This window comes from Budorcas taxicolor, chromosome 11 (assembly GCF_023091745.1).
Source record: "Budorcas taxicolor isolate Tak-1 chromosome 11, Takin1.1, whole genome shotgun sequence".
Taxonomy (NCBI): domain Eukaryota; kingdom Metazoa; phylum Chordata; class Mammalia; order Artiodactyla; family Bovidae; genus Budorcas; species Budorcas taxicolor.
In genome coordinates, this window is record NC_068920.1 from 53,362,736 (window position 1) to 53,380,102 (window position 17,367).

Sequence of the window (17,367 nt, forward strand, 5' to 3'; positions counted from 1 at the left end):
CATCTTTTCTCAGACACTCAATACACATGATATTAGTGTGTCTAAGTTGGCATCACTAACAAATAAAAAATATCATCTTTTTCTTTTGTTTGTTGGAAGTTAAAGTAAAATAACATTTTATATATTATACAACTTTTAAAACCACTGATCATTGAAGTGAGAAAGGAAAATTTACTTCATTACCTGGATCATCATTATCTAGATAAAACAGTATGTGATTGACTACATCTATTTCTCTAGGAGGCAGTTGCTTTTTATTTTCTGAGGTGTATTTTAGTGTTGGTAAATACTGAGCGATGAGAGGTACCTTTGGGAAATATCAGAGTGACTGTTCCCAAGGTCCTTTTTACCCATCATTAGTCTTTGTGTCCAGTTCTTTGCGACCCCATGAACTGCAAACACGCCAAGCTTCACTCTCCTTCACACTCTCCCAGGGCTTGCTCAAATTCATGTTCATTGAATAGGTGATGTGATCCAAACCTCTCATCCTTTGTTGCCCGCTTCTCCTCCTGCCCTCAATCTTTCCCAGCATCAGGGTCTTTTCTAGCGAGTCGGCTCTTCACAACAGGGGGCCAAAGTATTGGAGCTTCAGCTTCAGCATCAGTCCTTCCAATGTATATTCAGGGTTAATTTCTTTTAGGATTGACTGGTTTGATCTCCTTGTTGTCCAAGGGACTCTCAAGAGTCTTTTCTAGCACCACAGTTCGAAAACATCAATTGTTTGGCGCTCAGCCTTCTTTATGGTCCAACTTTCCCATCCTTACATGACTACTGGAAAAACCATAGCTTTGACTATACAGCCCTTTGGCAGCAAAGTGATGTCTCTGCTTTTTAATAGGCTGTCTAGGTTTGTCATAGCTTACAGTAGGTGTAAATGATGTGGCAGAAGAACATGACAGGCAGATGTCATGGTGGACTTTAAGTGCGCACTTCCCTCAGTTCATCCCAGCATCTCCTCCACTCTGTGGGTGAAGAACCAGGGGCAGAACTGGATGTCTCTGAAACAAGCGTTTTGAAATTCAAAGAGCATCAAGCATTTCCTTATGTTTCCTCCAGGCTCTCTTTTTTCTTTCTCTCTCCTCAAAACAGAATCGCAAACCCTTGGCAAACTTGAGGAAATTCACACTGTCCTCACTCCTTATTCAGCTGAACTTGTGGCAGAATGAATGTGTTATCAGTCTGCTCCTGAGTTTTTAGTTTATTTTCTTTACTAGTCGAAGCCTGATGCGTAGCACTGTGATGTAATTGAATCAATATCATGGGGCTGAATTGATCATCACAGGACATATCTTTGAGAGAGAAATGTGAAAATTTACTTTTTCCCTTTTCTGGGAACAAAAATTGGGGGCTGTTAAAAAGTAGATTCCTGAGGTGATTCCTGAGGTGATTCCTGAGGTGATTCCTGAGGTGATTCCTGAGGTGATTCCTGAGGTGTGCTTATACAATAGATACCTGCTCTTTGGCTGTTGCCGAAATATGGCCTCTGTTCACTGGTGCTGAATAGAAACTCAGAGAGAGAGTTTTGTGTGAGACAGAAAAGAATAACTTTATTGCTTTGCCAGGCAAGAGGGCACAGCGGGCTAGCGCCCTCAAGACTGTGTTTCTGACCTGGAGAGGGTAGTGAGTTTTACAGCTACAGGTCGAAGAGGGCATCGTGAGCTTGTGGACGTTCTTCTGACTGGTTGGTGGTGAGGCAAGTGGGAGTCCACATCATTAACCTTCTGGTTGGAAGCGGTCTGGGATCTAAGTCCTTGCAGCAGCATATAGTTAACTTCTCCCACCTGGTGGGGGTTTCAGTGTCTGCAAAAGAGCTTGAAGCAGCTCAAAACGTGACCTGAATATTTATCTAGAGTCCTTGAGGAATAACTAACGGAGGCCTTGGACTTTGTTTCATGGCTAAAGTATTATTCTTTTGTCTTGCTTCACTGTTTTCCTTTCTTTTTACATTTTCTCATTCCTTTAATTAAACTCATTCTTTAACTAAGTTTCTAAAGACATGGAGAAGGAAATGGCAACCCATTCCAGTATTCTTGCCTGGAGGATCCCATGGACAGAGGAGCCTGGTGGGCTACAGTCTATGGGGTCACAAGAGCCGCACACGACTGAGTGCCTTTCACTTCACTCCTGAAGACAAAAGGCAGGTGGAGGACACGGGTGGTGGTCTGTTCCCAGATGATTTTTTAGGCTCCTTCTGGGCTACATAGACTCCCCAAGTTAGAAACTACCTAATCTACATGATGATTCTTCCCAAAGTGAGTTCCATGAAACACTAGTCCTCTGATCTACTTCACAGCAAAAATGATGTTAAATCAAATGAAACAGAGTAGAATACATTGCATTGGGTCACGCATATTGAGAATCACAAATATTATTTTTGCTTCTTCCAGCCTCTCAGCATTTAGGTAGTTTATAAAAAAATATTGCAGTGAGGACAAAAAAGACTATTTATTTAATTTTTAAAGCTGGTGTTTCTTAGAACTGTTTGATTAATCAGCTGCTCCTCTTGTAATTATCTATTACAATTTCTCAGAACTAGTGTTCTGAGAAAGTCATCTTAAGAGAGAGCGGCTCATCAATTTCCAGAGGCACATTTTCTTTATTATCACACCTCTGAAGCTGGGATGCTTCTTACATTTGACAATGCCCTGGGTTCAAGCAAAAAAAAAAAAAAAAGAAAAAGATAAAAGGATAAATAAAAAGGGGTAAAATTCCATGGGACAGAACTTAGTAATGTGGCCACACCTGGGAGCCAGGGGAGACCAAGAAATATAGTCATTTTTCTGAGCCTGCAGGTACTGAACTAAAATTGCTATTACTAAACCTTATAGATGGAAGGAAAGCCTACTCAAAGCAGGAGCCCTGAGGAGCTAGCACCATCTGCCATAGTGTGGGCACTGATTAATGATATTTACAAGAAACTAGTTCCGTATAAAAACCAAAGCTGGCCAAGTAACAAAACAAAACTCTTTCAGATTTCAGGCATGAAGGCAAATATTATTGAAGATGAAAAATTCATTTTGCCATTAGCACCTGGAAGTTAGTCCTTTCTTCTCCAATATTAAGTAGCTTAGAAGAAATTTCGTGGTATGCATGGCCCCTGAACTTGGTCAGAAGAGAATAATATTTTCTGTTGACTTCTTGGGTCACTCATTATCCACATTTAAGTGGGAGTAAGTGCAACTAGGGGATGAAGGGGTGATTCACCAAGTGGATACTGTGCAGACATGGGCTCTTAGTAACACTGTCCAAAATGTCCAGAATTTGATTAGTTAGTTCTCAGTCTGCTTTGTGACTGGGTTTCCATTACTTTTAGAGATTTTGATTCTATTAAATGCAACAATTATTGTAAAATATTCTCCAGAATTCACCAATGCTTTTAATTCTTATATTCATTCACAGGATATTTATTCTCTAATCAAAATTGAAATATTAAGGTGGGAGACTGTTCAAGTTTATCTAATCTTAATCTGGAAACAGAATGTGGCCGAAATTTTTCAACATTACAATGAAAGTAAAATGCCATCTGTAATAGTGTAAAACTTTTTAAAATTAAAATTTTGCCTCTTTAGATCACTGTCACTTTGGAATTTCTGTCTCTGTCAGCTGATCCTCTTGACTTTTTTGCTTTACTAAGTTATCCTTTGACCAAAGGAAAAAAAAATCATTTAATGAAGTCAGACTTTATTACCAACTCCTAAAAGCTGTTATTCTGTGGTGTTTACTTTTCTTTATTAGCTCTTGAAAACATTCTTACTTTATAGAGGAATGCAATAATCATGGAGTAATGAGATGTAAAATTTGCCCTGTGTTTATTATATCAGATTGTCTGGTATCGTAAAGTAAATAAAATTTCAAGGTAACACACGCTTCTTGGGTCTCAAGTCCTATGGGCTTATTTTAAAGAAAAGCAATATTAAATAATTGGTAAAAAGTCTTGTAAGATCTGACAGGTGAGCTTCATGAACTGATCTGACTTAGTGATAAATACTGTAAATATGTTTTCAATAAATATGGTATTTTGCCTATTGTTTCTCTATCACCTTTTCTGATGGAGAAGGATTATACATTAATATACTTTTATTTTTAAACAGTAAATCATAAAAAATAAATAAATGCTATTATTATAACAATGTGCCTGTGGGGAGGAAATGATTTTCTTAAAATTGTGCAATCTATCAGATAGATGTGTATTTCCTCATTATTATCAGATATTCACTGCATACCTCCCATGTACAAAGTTCTCTGGCCAACTTTGGAACTGCTGCTGCTGCTGCTAAGTCGCTTCAGTCATGTCCGACTCTGTGCGACCCCACAGATGGCAGCCCACCAGGCTCCCCTGTCCCTGGGATTCTCCAGGCAAGAACACTGGAGTGGGTTGCCATTTCCTTCTCCAATGCATGCAAGTGAAAAGTGAAAGTGAATTTGCTCAGTCCTGTCTGACTCTTAGCGACCCCACGGACTGCAGCCCACCAGGCTCCTCCATCCATGGGATTTTCCAGGCAAGAGTACTGGAGTGGGGTGCCATTGCCTTCTCCGAACTTTGGAAAGTGGATGTCAAATTCTGAATAGCTCAACCCTGCAAAAATGTGTTATACCTTTATTACTTCCACAGAGCAGAAGGGAAATAGCCCAGCTCCATTTTAAAATTAGAATTCTAAAGTGATAAATTGCAGTAACAATGATAATCTAGCTTTTTCTGGAACATGGGACAGCTTAATATTATAAATTCCTAAAAGCACACTGATTAACCAATAATGAAGGTATGAGAAATGTATAAGGTGGGTGTATTTCTGTCCCAGGTAGAAAGACTTTGAGACCATGTCTATGTCTCTGAAATGATCTACTCAGAGAAGCAAATTTATTCTGCTCCAACTCCAAGATTCTGCAGTGTGGCCAATCTGATGACATAAGAATCAAAAACCACCCAGATTTCTGGGATTTCTATGGCACTGCTCTTCCACAATCTACTTGAGAATTTGACACTTTTATCCCATCACCTAAATAGCAGCAAATAGCAACAAAACAGTGGCCAAAATTATTGCATTATATAGTAACCGAGAAAACACATTCTATGTATTCTTTCAATTTTGTACTATGTTATGATTCCCCACATTGAATTGCTATTTTTAAACATAGAGTGAAATAGATATATTACATAGATAATACATTTAAGAAATGTCATTCAGAACAGTTGAATGTACAAAATAAAAAAACTTTATAACAGGGCATGGGGATTTCTTATAATGGTTATTGGGATAAATTGGAAAAACTGACACATTTGCTTCTTTTTCTTCTTTAGGCTTCTTTAGCTGAAACGACTGATCTTCCAGAATTCTTTATTGCATCTTACAAATGGCCTGGATGGACCCATGGCCCTTTGGATCAAAAAAATTGTGCTGCATCCTGGGCTTTTTCCACTGCAAGTAATAAAGTCATTTTAATTACTTCCTTACAAATTCTCCGTTTTACTCTAGACCCTGGGATAGTAATTAAAAGGGTTTTTAATTTAGAACATTTAAATATTATCACTTGGTCAATGAAATAAAATCTTACTTTGACCAGAGAAAGCAGCCTGAAGATTAAATAAAAATCCATTTTTACTCTGAAATTGGTCTTTATCATCACAGACTAATTTTAAATAGAGAGTAGATCAAAAGAGCAACAGAGAAAAGTTGCCAAAATTTGTTCTTTGAGAGTTAAGGGCAGATCATAAGAAGAGTATAAGATTCCTTTTTACTCATAGTACTATCTGCAATCCTAATAAGTATGTTATACACACAAATAATTCTTATATTCTCTTCTCTTGATTAGATCTGCAGAAATATATTTAATTATGAAATTAATATATTTGATGTAGAGACTTCAGACCTTAGTGATAATGGATTAATGGATAATGGATTTCATTTTAGATAAAATCAGTTTTGTAGATTCCGACTCTAGGGTGATACAACTGATCTTCTAACAGAGTAGTTTCCAAATTACTTCAAAAGTGTAAGGAGGGACTTTCCTGGTCTCTCAGTGGTTAAGACTTTGCCTTCCAGTGAAAAGGGTGTGGGTTTGATCCTTAGTGGGAGAGCTAAGATCCAGCATGTCTTTGGCCAAAATACCAAAACGTAAAACAGAAGCAATATTGTAAAAAATTCAGTAAAAACTTAAAAAAAGTTCATTAAAAGCAGTGTGAGGGATGACATACCTCTATTACAGCAACTTCATACAGTTTCACGAGCCAGGACATCAGTAATCAGGTTAATTCCAAGATTTGGCCTCCAAAGTATCCTCAAAATATGTTGATTGTATTACAACAATTAGACCTCATACCACATTGTCTACTCTCAAAGCTCAGTTTCATAAAACTGTGCTCTATGCTTAGAAATAATTCCAAGAGTCCTCAAAAACAGACTAAGTACCGAATGCATCATGAACTAACTTCATAGGCTCTGAAGGGTGGCACTTCCTAGGACAGAGGAGCGCTGATACTTTCTCTAAATACCATCACTTCATAGAATAAGCCAGTTTGTTCTAGAAAAGATGCATTTGGTTGAGCTCACCCTGGAGCATCTCCATCTGTTACTTCTATGGTAATGCTTATTCCCTCAGGGTAAACATTCTCTGGCATGGGAATCTCTTTGAGCCTTGTTTCAAATGGATGGGGACAGATTTAATCAGATACATCGTTTACCATCTTATGTTTATATGGTTAATGTATTACACCTCCTAAGGGATATGTAATAATTTTACTTTAAGCTAGTCCAGCATTTCTGAAGATGTCTTAGGAAAGATATTTGCTGTGAAATACTGAGAGTAACTTGCTAAGCTGATCTGGGCTCTGTTTTTTTGGAGTCCATTGATTACAGTCCCATAGACGGCCTCAGCACAAGGCTAAGTCCGTCTGTCCTCTGCCTAACGGATGTCAGTTTTGTATCCTGCATAGTCAATATAGCAGTAGTTACAATGAGAAAAGCTGTCTTTCAAAGAAGCTAAAAAGTATAAAATGGGATAAAGAAGACAATTAAAAAATACACACATATAAAAATATAGTTATATAGCTAAACAAAATTTAATAAAGATGTCAGAAGCTAAGAGGCGAAGGAGTTCCGAATGGTAGGGGCGATGCCTGCTGCAGAGCAAACTTGGAGAGGAATAAATTAAGCAGGAAAAATAGCAGTGTGAGTCTCAGAGGTAAAGCTCGGTGAAAGTTTTCATATAAAGAGCAGGAAACAATTTGTTGAACTGAGTCATTCTTAAATCTTCTGACCTTTTCTAAGTATTTCAAGAGAATTTGGATTAAACCTTCACTGAGATTCAGGAATGTCTGTAATAAGAGCAACATGTTGACTATCATTAGAATTTAAAGCTCTTATCCTTTGGTTGGAATCTACAGATTCATGGGGCTGGAAGGGAAGGTAGAAGTCCCCATTTTCAAGCCTTTGCTTTTATAAAAGAGGCACAAACAAAAGAAGTGACCTGCCCAAAGTGAAAGGCAAGAAGTGCCAGAAGTGAGCCCAGAGGCAGGTTTCTGACTCCTTCAGTATTGTTTGTGAAAGGCTTTTATGAACCAGAGAGTGGTTACGGGAATACTTGATTCTGAGCCCTTGTGCTGAAAGTCAAAGCATCAGGAATTCCTATTTTCTTTTATGAAACAGGGAATTATTTTCTTGAGACAGAGAGATGGAGGTATAATGATTTTTGCTCCTATGAAATATATCCTAGCACAAAATACATGGGAATTGAGAAGCAAGTAGGAGGTTATAGATTCAACACACTCTGAGCATCTAAAATATGCCAGCAATTACACTACAGAACTGTACATGTGCTGTAATTACGTTTTATAAATACATATACAGAAATACATATATAAAGGAATTATTTTTAAAGAATTTATTTCAGGGCTAGTTTAATAATGCTACACTAGCACTGTGAGGGGTTCCAGTACACAGATAATTTTGATGAGTAAAAACCATAACTTCTGAGAAAAGTGGGTCGGTAGAAGAAAGGTTATGAATGTGCTTCCTTTAATCAAAAGTGAGTCAGAGATTAAGACGAAGACTACATCAGGTCTCCAACAACAACAAAAGTCTGTACCAAAATGTCACTACCTCCGATTTTCTTGTGATCTCCACACACATTATCATGGTCGCACGATCAAAATGCTCCCACATATAGTTTTCTGCTACTGGTTGATTAGCTTCCCCAGTCTATCATTCTGAGGTCAGGATGATGACTTGATTTTGTTCTTTGTTGCACTTTCTACTCCTTAGTCTTGTGCCTGCCACCGAGCAGGTGGTGAACAAATGTGTGCTGGGGAAAGGAACACACATTAACAACAGCCGTGCTAGGGAATTATTCAAACAAAGAGAATGTTCAGTCACAAAGGGTAGGCATATACATAAAACAAGGTGAATTCTACATCTACTGAGATTAGGAACATGATCTTCAAGAAAATTATAAGCATGAAAGTGTGCTATATAGCTTTTTGATAATTTTTAAAATCGGAGTTTAGTTGCTTTACAGCATTTTGTTGATTTCTACTGTACCGTAGAATGAATCAGCTACATGTGAATGAATCAGCGATACGTGTGTCGCCTCCCTCTTGAGCCGTCCCCGCGTCCCAGCCCTCTAGGTCATCACAGAGCAAGGAGCTGAGCTCTCTGTGTTATACAGCGTCTTTCCACAGTTGTCTATTTCACTCATGGTAGTGCACGTACGCTAATCCTACTCTCAATCTGTCCCACTCTTTGATTCCCCCTGACTGTATCTGCAAGTCTGTTTCCTATGTCTGCATCTCTATTCCTGCCCTGCAGATACGTTCATCTGTACTATCTTTCTAGATTCCATACATAAGTATTAATTAGTGATAGTTTATAATGTAGATTCATGCTAGTCTCAAGTTTAAAACCAAAATTTAATTTACTCCACTATATCAGATTAACATGGATAAATTTTCAATGAATATTTCTGTGAGTAGCTTTTCTGATTGCCTCAGGTTAGTTACATTTATTATATAATGAATCTATATATTCATTATATATATTCATACACTCACATTTTAAATACAGGTGATATAAATGTAAGCAAGATATGACTCTTGCTAGTAAGGTGTTTCACTTGACAGGTTACTTAATGAAGACTTCAGAAGTATATAGAACATGAAAAGAACAAGAAACTAGAACAGACTTTGAAGATGGTAACATAATGCAGCAATGCCAAAACCGGACATAAACTATGACTGAAATTATGACATGGTTGAGTGTGTTGGAATGTGCATCACATTTGGCCTTTAAGTTCCATTAAGTTTCAGAGACTAGTTTAATGATTCAGACAAAAAGGGCTATGCAAATTTTGGCAATATTATATGTCATTTGAATATTAATTAATATTCTCTTTGAAGCAGGTGTGGCAGCTGACCGCATAGCAATTCAGTCCCAAGGTCGATACACCGCCAACCTATCCCCTCAGAATTTGATCTCTTGCTGTGCCAAGAAGCGCCATGGATGCAACAGCGGAAGTATTGATAGGGCTTGGTGGTACCTGAGAAAACGTGGGTAAATAGCTCCCCAACATGCATCTCTAGGATTCTTAAGAGTGCTGCCCGGGTTAGAATAAGGGGAAAAAACATTTTGCATTTTCTCCGAACTCTACAAATATATATGCTACCTCTATATAAACACAGGAATTTCATTTAAATGTATTCTCTGTTTGGTATCTACTGAAGTTATAAGCTATCAGAAACAACTGAAAAAATGTATACTTTTCTAGCTAAATTAATGGAGACAAGTAAGCATTGTCTTCTTGTGGTTCTGAGCCGAATGGTTGTAGAGTCCCACAGTGGGGGTAGAGTTGAACTTATCTTGAGACTCTGAGTTCCCCAGGCAGAGTAATAGATGATGCCAGGGGAAAATTAGCCTAAGACCCAGAGGGATGATATAAAGACATGTTGTATAGTTGCCTCAACTCATCAACATCGTTGTCACCATTAATTCCATCTGATGAGACGATGCAGGTTGCATTTCTTTACTCTCATGTAGTCTGATACCCATGCAGCACCCTGTGTTTACTATAAGATCTACTTAAAAGCTGAGTTATTTGGCAAAGGAAATAGCAGCTGATGACTAATAGTTGATGTATGTGCTGCCCACGTGTTCTTTCCTCATCCACTGAGTGCTCTGGGTGTGCTATAAGAACCTGGGTGTTATGTATTTATAAAGTTCTTTAAAATTTGTATCTGATGCTCTGCTAATAAGATGGTGATTAGAATGGGCAACTTTGGCTAATACCTTCCTGATTTAATAGTGCTCAGTCAGCTTCTGTTTGTATTATTTTACTATAATAAAAGTTAAAGCCCTTTAGGAGCTTAAAAATATAACAACATTGAACGCCAATTAAATCTCCTTGTATTAGTCTGCTCAGGTTAACATACCAAAACACCATAAACTCTGGCTTAAACCACAGAGTTTTTATTTCTGGAAGCTAAGTTCACGATCAAGGTGCTCAAAGTCAAATCACTTTCTGGTGAGACCCCTCCTCTTGGCTTGCCTTCTTACTGAGTCCCCACTCGCAGAGGGAGACATTTCTGTTCCTCTTATCAGGGTACTAATCTCAGCATGAGGGTCCCACCCTCATGACTTAATTTAAAGCTAATTATCTGTCTATACTGCTATAACTATATATCTGTATATAGAGATAATATAGATAATCTATATACAGAAAGAAAAATCTATGGTTGAAAAGTAAAGCACACAAATGTTTGAAAAAGAGAGAAAAGTGAATGAATACAGAATAACTAAGCTTACATGGAGCAGAAGTTTTGTAGGGAGATGTGAAAAGATAGCATAAGGAAACATTTTCTGGAAAGAAAGTGCTAATTCATATATATATGTGAATTATATGCTTTCTTCTTTCTGAAAATTTTGTCCATAATCTTACCTTGTTCATGGATGATCTGATAATCATGGTTTGTTTCCAGCCTAGTATATTTTTCAAGAATGTGAATATTTTCACTACTGGTTTAAATAAAGTTATATTACCGCACACAAAAAGAAGCTAATTATCTTTCCAAGTTCCCATCTCTAAATGCCATTGCATTGGTGATTAGAGCTTAACGTCATGAATTTAGGGTGATACACCTCAATCCATAGTACTTATTATCCCCAAGTAATCCACTGGTACCTTTTGTGAAAGTAGCTTAGCTTTCATCATGCTCCTTGCTCAGATTCTCTCACTTTTTTCACACTGTTGAATTTCCTTGAGGCAATCCTAGGACTATAATTCTATGGCCAGCTGAACATCAACTATCCATGAAATAAATTCACTGTTTTATTTTCCTTATCGTCTGCTTCCATACTCAATGAATTGTGTTAGATTTGGATCCAAATAATTTTTATTTTTCTATGTTCATTTTCAAAATCAGAAACTAAAATTCTTTTATCATTTGTATAATGTATATATCTGATAACTTTCTACCATATTAATGTCAATACTGTAGTAGTATATACAATTTCTCTTGAAGGATCATGAATTATAAGCACATAATAATTGAAGTCCTATGAGAAGGTATTTATAACAATAAAAATATAAAAATACTTAATTCTAAAACATATAATTTATCAGAATACTCCATCTGAATGTGATAAAACCTGTTCTTTTTCATATTAAATTTGGCTTTTTTAACTTATCTGTTTTTAATTAAAGGATAATTGCTTCACAGTATTGTGTTGGTTTCTGCCAAACATCAATAAGAATCAGCCATAGGTATACATATGTCCCTCTTGAAATTCCTCCTTCTTCCCTCCCCAGCTCCAGTTCGAGTTCTCTGAGTCATACAGCAAATTTCCTTTGGCTATCTATTTGGCTTTTGATATTATAGTTATAAATGAAGACTTAAGGAGTTATTTTATTAATCATTGCTTTTCATCTTCACAAAATTCTATTTGGTAGATAAATGTCTTTATTAGAATGGATTTGAACAAGGTTTTAGAACCTAAAAAAAATTGGTACAAATAAGCTTATTTATAAAACAGAACAGACTCACAGGCTTAGAGAAAAAAATTATGGTTACCAGAGGGCAAGGGTTAGAGGGAGGGATAGATTGGGAGTTTGGGATTGGCATGTACACCCTGCTATATTTAAAATAAAATGCCTTACCGTGAAAAAAACTATAACGAAGATATAGGAATGGGGCGGGGAAAGAGTTCATATGATTGAACGACTATGTTCAGTGTCCTGAAACTTATATGTAAGTAGCCAGAAAGATTTACAAATATGTAAATCAGTAAAACCGTACGGAGATAGGTCATTACTGCATTTCCTAAGTATTACATTTACTTCTTTGCTTACTCCTCATAGACTGGTATCCCATGCGTGCTATCCACTTTTCAAGGACCAAAATGCTACCAACAATGGCTGCGCCATGGCAAGTAGGTCTGATGGACGGGGAAAACGGCATGCTACCACGCCATGTCCCAACAGCATTGAGAAATCCAATAGGATCTACCAGTGTTCTCCTCCATATAGGGTCTCTTCCAATGTAAGTCGGAATTGCAAAACTCCTTAGTGGTTAGCTTTCTCAAAAATATATACTACTGTTAATAAAACTATTTATAAACAAGTATATTCTAAAATAATACTATACTTTCAGATATAATTTTTGATATTATTGAAGTATTTATCAATGACTTCCAATTGGGGTATAATTTTTGATCTTTGTAATATTAGCTGTGCAAATTTTAAAATTTCCTTGGGAATAGAGTCTTATAATTCTGTTTATTATATAACACACATGTATATATGTGTATATAAAGTAAATGGTGGTTTAGTTGCTAAGTTGGATCTGGCTCCTTTGCAACCCCATGGACTCTTCTGTGATCCTGCCAGGCTCATCTTTCCATGGGATTCCCCATGCAAGAATACTGGAGCAGGCTGCCATTTCTTTCTCTAGGGGATTTCCCTGACCCAGGGATTGAATCTGCATTTCCTGCATTTCAGGTGGATTCTTTGCTGACTGAGCCACCAGGAAAGCCTATACACACGTACATATATACATAGTTGACAGATAAAAGCTAAAGCAAACCTTTTTTCATTGACTTTTTTGTGGTATTAGCTTATTTTATTCATCCTTTGCCTTACTCCACAAAATACTTGAAATGGAAATAGTCATGGTGGGAAAAAGATTCCCCTGGATTCCAGTTTGTCATGTTAAAATTCTGGGAGAATTTTACTCCATCTTATCAATGTCACCCACTTTGTCATTCTCACTTTCAGACTGTTTGAAGCTTCAGAGATTTCCAATTATCTGTAGAATACAGTTCAACATTCTTACCATGACGTACAGGTCCGTCATGACTTGGTTCTAATCTACTGCTTTTTGGACTCATGTACAACCAACCTACCCATTCCCCACCTGCCCATAATGTTCCTCATAAACTGACCGCTGTCTGCTCCCCACATGCACCAGGCCCTCTTTGCTTCCACTTAGCTGGGTGATGATTCCTCTCACACCAGTGGTTATCCCAACTTCCATGTCAAAGAAGTAGGTCAAAACTTCATCTTCTCTGAGAAGTTTTCTTGACTTCTAGGCAGAATCAATGTCCCGTTCTTGTTTCCATCCACGTATTTGTGCTTGTCTCTATAGTCAAGCTTAGTATATCATGATTAGTTATGTTACTTAGTATTCCATAGTTATGTTACTTAGCAATTAGTTATGTGATTGTCTGTCTGCTCCACCAAAATGGAAATATCTTGAGGACTGGTGCAGGGTTAATATTTGTTTTTGTCCTAGTTTCTGGGAGGTACTCTAATCAAAGTGCATATGTGAATGAACTTCTTCATTCCTAAAAGTTGCATTACACAGTGGATGAAAACAGAGAAATATTTGTATGCTAAAACTGAGGAACCTCACAAAATAATCATCTGGGATCACTGTTGTGGTCCAAAGAATGGAGATGACACTACTTTCCACTGATAAAACAGTGTTTTATTTAATTTTTTCTTTTTGACCACAAAAATTATTATATTTTCTCTTCATTCCAAAATTATTGCCAGTGGTACGAGTCAATGAAACATGTGTGTGCCTTGTCTTTAACAAATTCACCAATGTGGAGATTCACATGCAAGTATTTCAAAGTATGATTAAGAGTAAATTGCAAGTTGTCAAGGCACACTGGGTTCCATAATTCCTAAGCTGATTGTACAGCCCCTAACATTACAGACCAAACAATAGGTGTACTCTGACAACAATAACGGTGTCCACTGATATTTTTCCCTCCAGGAAACTGAGATCATGAGAGAAATCATGCAAAATGGACCAGTTCAAGGTAAGCTTGGGCTTCCCAGGTGGCACTCACCTGTCAATCAGGAGATATAAGAGATACGGGTTTGATCCCTGGGTCGGAAAGATCCCCTGGAGGAGGGCATGGCAATCCATTCCAGTATTCTTGCCTGGAGAATCCCATGGACAGAGGAGCCTGGAAGGCTACAGTCTATAGAGTCGCAAAGAGTCGGACTTGATTGAAATGGCTTAGCATGCACACAAGGTAAGCTTGGATGAAATATGATTGTGTCTTATTTATTCCTTTAATAAACAACTTTGCATTTAACTCCTATATAAAGAGCTTAATAAATGATAGACATCTTTTGCTTTTAGATAATTCTTAAAGATTCAGTGGTTGCAAGACCAATGTAATTATAGGAGATATGCTCACCGAATAGCCTCATTAGCTCCTCTTGTTCTTGAAGAAGACAGACTCATTCATAAATTGAATTGTTGAATAAATGTTATTGACACATTGGATGAAAGTCAGCTTAGTCTATACAAAGTGATCATGGACCCAAAAGACATTCAAACAGGAAATACTGAGAGCTTGTTTGATTGTTTAGTTATATTTGACTCATACATAGTGTTAAAAATCTTCTCACTTCAGTTTAAATGGATTAGAAAATGGATTGTAAAAAAATGAAGGTTTAGCAATAGAAAAAAAGTAGACACTTCCCTTTTCCTATGAGCTCAAAAGAAATCAAATAAACCAGGATCATTTTTGTGTTTTATAAAATGCTTTCCATTTTGATCTATTTTGAAAATGTGTTATGGATAGTAAACTAAAATCAATAAGGGAATCATATACTAATTTATAAAATGTCCTTTGATTTAATATGAAGATATTATATCTGATACATGGTTCCTCTGCTTATCTATTGGAATTTATTTTGCACCAATGGTATGAATAAAAATAAGTTCACAGTGTATATTTCCAGTATTAAAGATTGCCTTGAAATGCTTGGAAGAACAAAGCCAGTGAGGCCTAAAATAGAAATTCAGGCTGTGAATACTGAAAAGTCCAAAAATATATTAATATTATCAATACAGTGGAATTGATAAATAAATAAAATAATTAGGTTAAACAAACCAAAATTAAATTGAAAACATTTGATGTATACCCAGGGAACTATTGGTTATATGTATTTTGTGTTTCTGAATGCCGGCCTAATCAATATTGGTTCAACAGAGAATAGGAATGACAGATTTTAAAATTGTGTTGGAAAGACTTTTATTGATCTTTATCATTGCTTAACATTTATTGAGAAACCAAAGCTTATTCTGAACGGGGCCTGAATTCAGTTTTTAAAATCCTGGGGCCATACACAAAACCTGAAATGAATAAAAAGAATTTTTTTTTCTCCTTTCAGTTGTGTAATCTTTGTAGGCTAGAAAAACAATAGGGAATTAATGTGTAATTTAAATGTATCCTTCATTAACTAGAGTTTGTGTGATAAACTTGAAGGAAGCCAGGCATTTGAAGTCAAGGTTGAATTTGAAATTCCAGCCTTGACATTTGCTACTTAAATGACTTTGGTCGAATTATGTAAACCTCTTTGAGTCTTTAAATCATTATATTGCTGTTTAAAGTTTCTCTGTCATTCTTTTAATCAGTTAAAAGAAATCTGCGGCATAATGATTGAAAATTGAGAATATCTTATGTTTATTTAATGGTCAGATACTTAAGTATTCATGAATTTTACAGACTGAATCAAAAATAAAGAGGTAAAATTTGAAAATAATAAAGTTGAAGTTCAAATTATTCAGCATCATGGAACCAAGGTTTGTTGAGAACTTTCCTCCTGCCAGGCTGAACCAAGAGCAGAAGACAGCTCAGTATCCTACCCTCGTGTGTGGGTACAGTGTAATAAGTTTGTGTGGTTTTCCAAAAGTAAAATTGCACTATGGTAGCTTATGCAGTCAGATCATCAGGTCTGTTTGGTGTCAGAAACTCAAGGAGGAATCCATCTTCAAGTTAATTGTCATGGCATCTCATTCATGTTTCTTTAGTTGGGGAGGGTATTTTTCTGCGTTGAAGAGTACTTTTTATTCATGGTGCTTTGAATGCTAACAGAGTCAGTAGCTCTATGGGAGAGATTGCCGATAGCAATATTTTCACGGTTATAAATGCGGTTGCCTCATCTTGCTGTAGATGCAACATGGCTGTCTGCATGTTGTTGCCAGTGCTAATGTACAACCTTTTCCCCCTTTGCCTTACAAAAGAATGTAAAATATGATGGAATGATGAATAAATAGTACTGTGTGCATTCTTCTAAAATCTGTAGAATTAAAAAGAAGTTTAGGTGCAGGAAAGAGGACAAAAGCAAAGAGCTGAATAGAGTACAGTTATATAAATTCTTAATCCTATGGAAAGGTTTGTTCAAGTAAATAAAGATTTCATCTGTTTTATGAATATTTGGACACCATCAGAAAAGGCATGCAACATTCAAAAATGAAATCAAAAGTAATACTTGACTTTGGAGGAGAAGCTTCATGTTAGGATCTGTCAAATGTTAGTGGCTTTCGTTCTTATTTTATCTAAAATTCACATCAAACTAAGACAAGCATTGTGCACAATTGTCAAGGTATTTGTAACTAGCCCAAATAAAAATGCTTTCAATTCATGTCTTCTAGAGGAGAAGTTTAAAGTATTCACCATAAATTGCTCAAGCCTTTCAATAAAACAGCCACAATACAGAAAAGAAAAAGAAATAATCTAGGTGAGGGAAGAAAGAAGAGTTTTATAAAATATAAGCTCTTCCTTTCTGAAGAATACACTATTGGCTTAGCTCCCCGAAGCTGGAGGGATGCAATCTTGCCAGAGTATTCTTTCGCTAAGGGTTTACTTTTTATTCAGACATACCAAGGAAACTTTTGTATTTACTTCTAAGAAGGAAGGACAATTACTTTAAACCCTGTTTGTTAGGTTCACCCTTCACTGATAGCTTAATTGGAATTTTAAGGGACTGGTGGAGAAGCCCAAGGTTAATGGAGAAATAGTGATCACCAGTGAGTGTTGTGGGTTTCCTTCAAGGATTCAGCTCCTGATAATAGTGCTT

General features: G+C 36.6%; 1 protein-coding gene across 1 annotated transcript in view; it reads left to right on the top strand.

The window, feature by feature from the left end:
* Window positions 1-17,367, top strand: part of TINAG (tubulointerstitial nephritis antigen) — a 109,689-nt gene that overhangs the window by 30,110 nt on the left and 62,212 nt on the right. Inside the window, exons 5-8 of the mRNA XM_052649082.1 lie at window positions 5,300-5,423; window positions 9,392-9,542; window positions 12,343-12,523; window positions 14,264-14,309. Of these exons, the coding sequence (XP_052505042.1) occupies window positions 5,300-5,423; window positions 9,392-9,542; window positions 12,343-12,523; window positions 14,264-14,309 (502 nt within the window). The remainder of the gene's footprint in view (window positions 1-5,299; window positions 5,424-9,391; window positions 9,543-12,342; window positions 12,524-14,263; window positions 14,310-17,367) is intronic.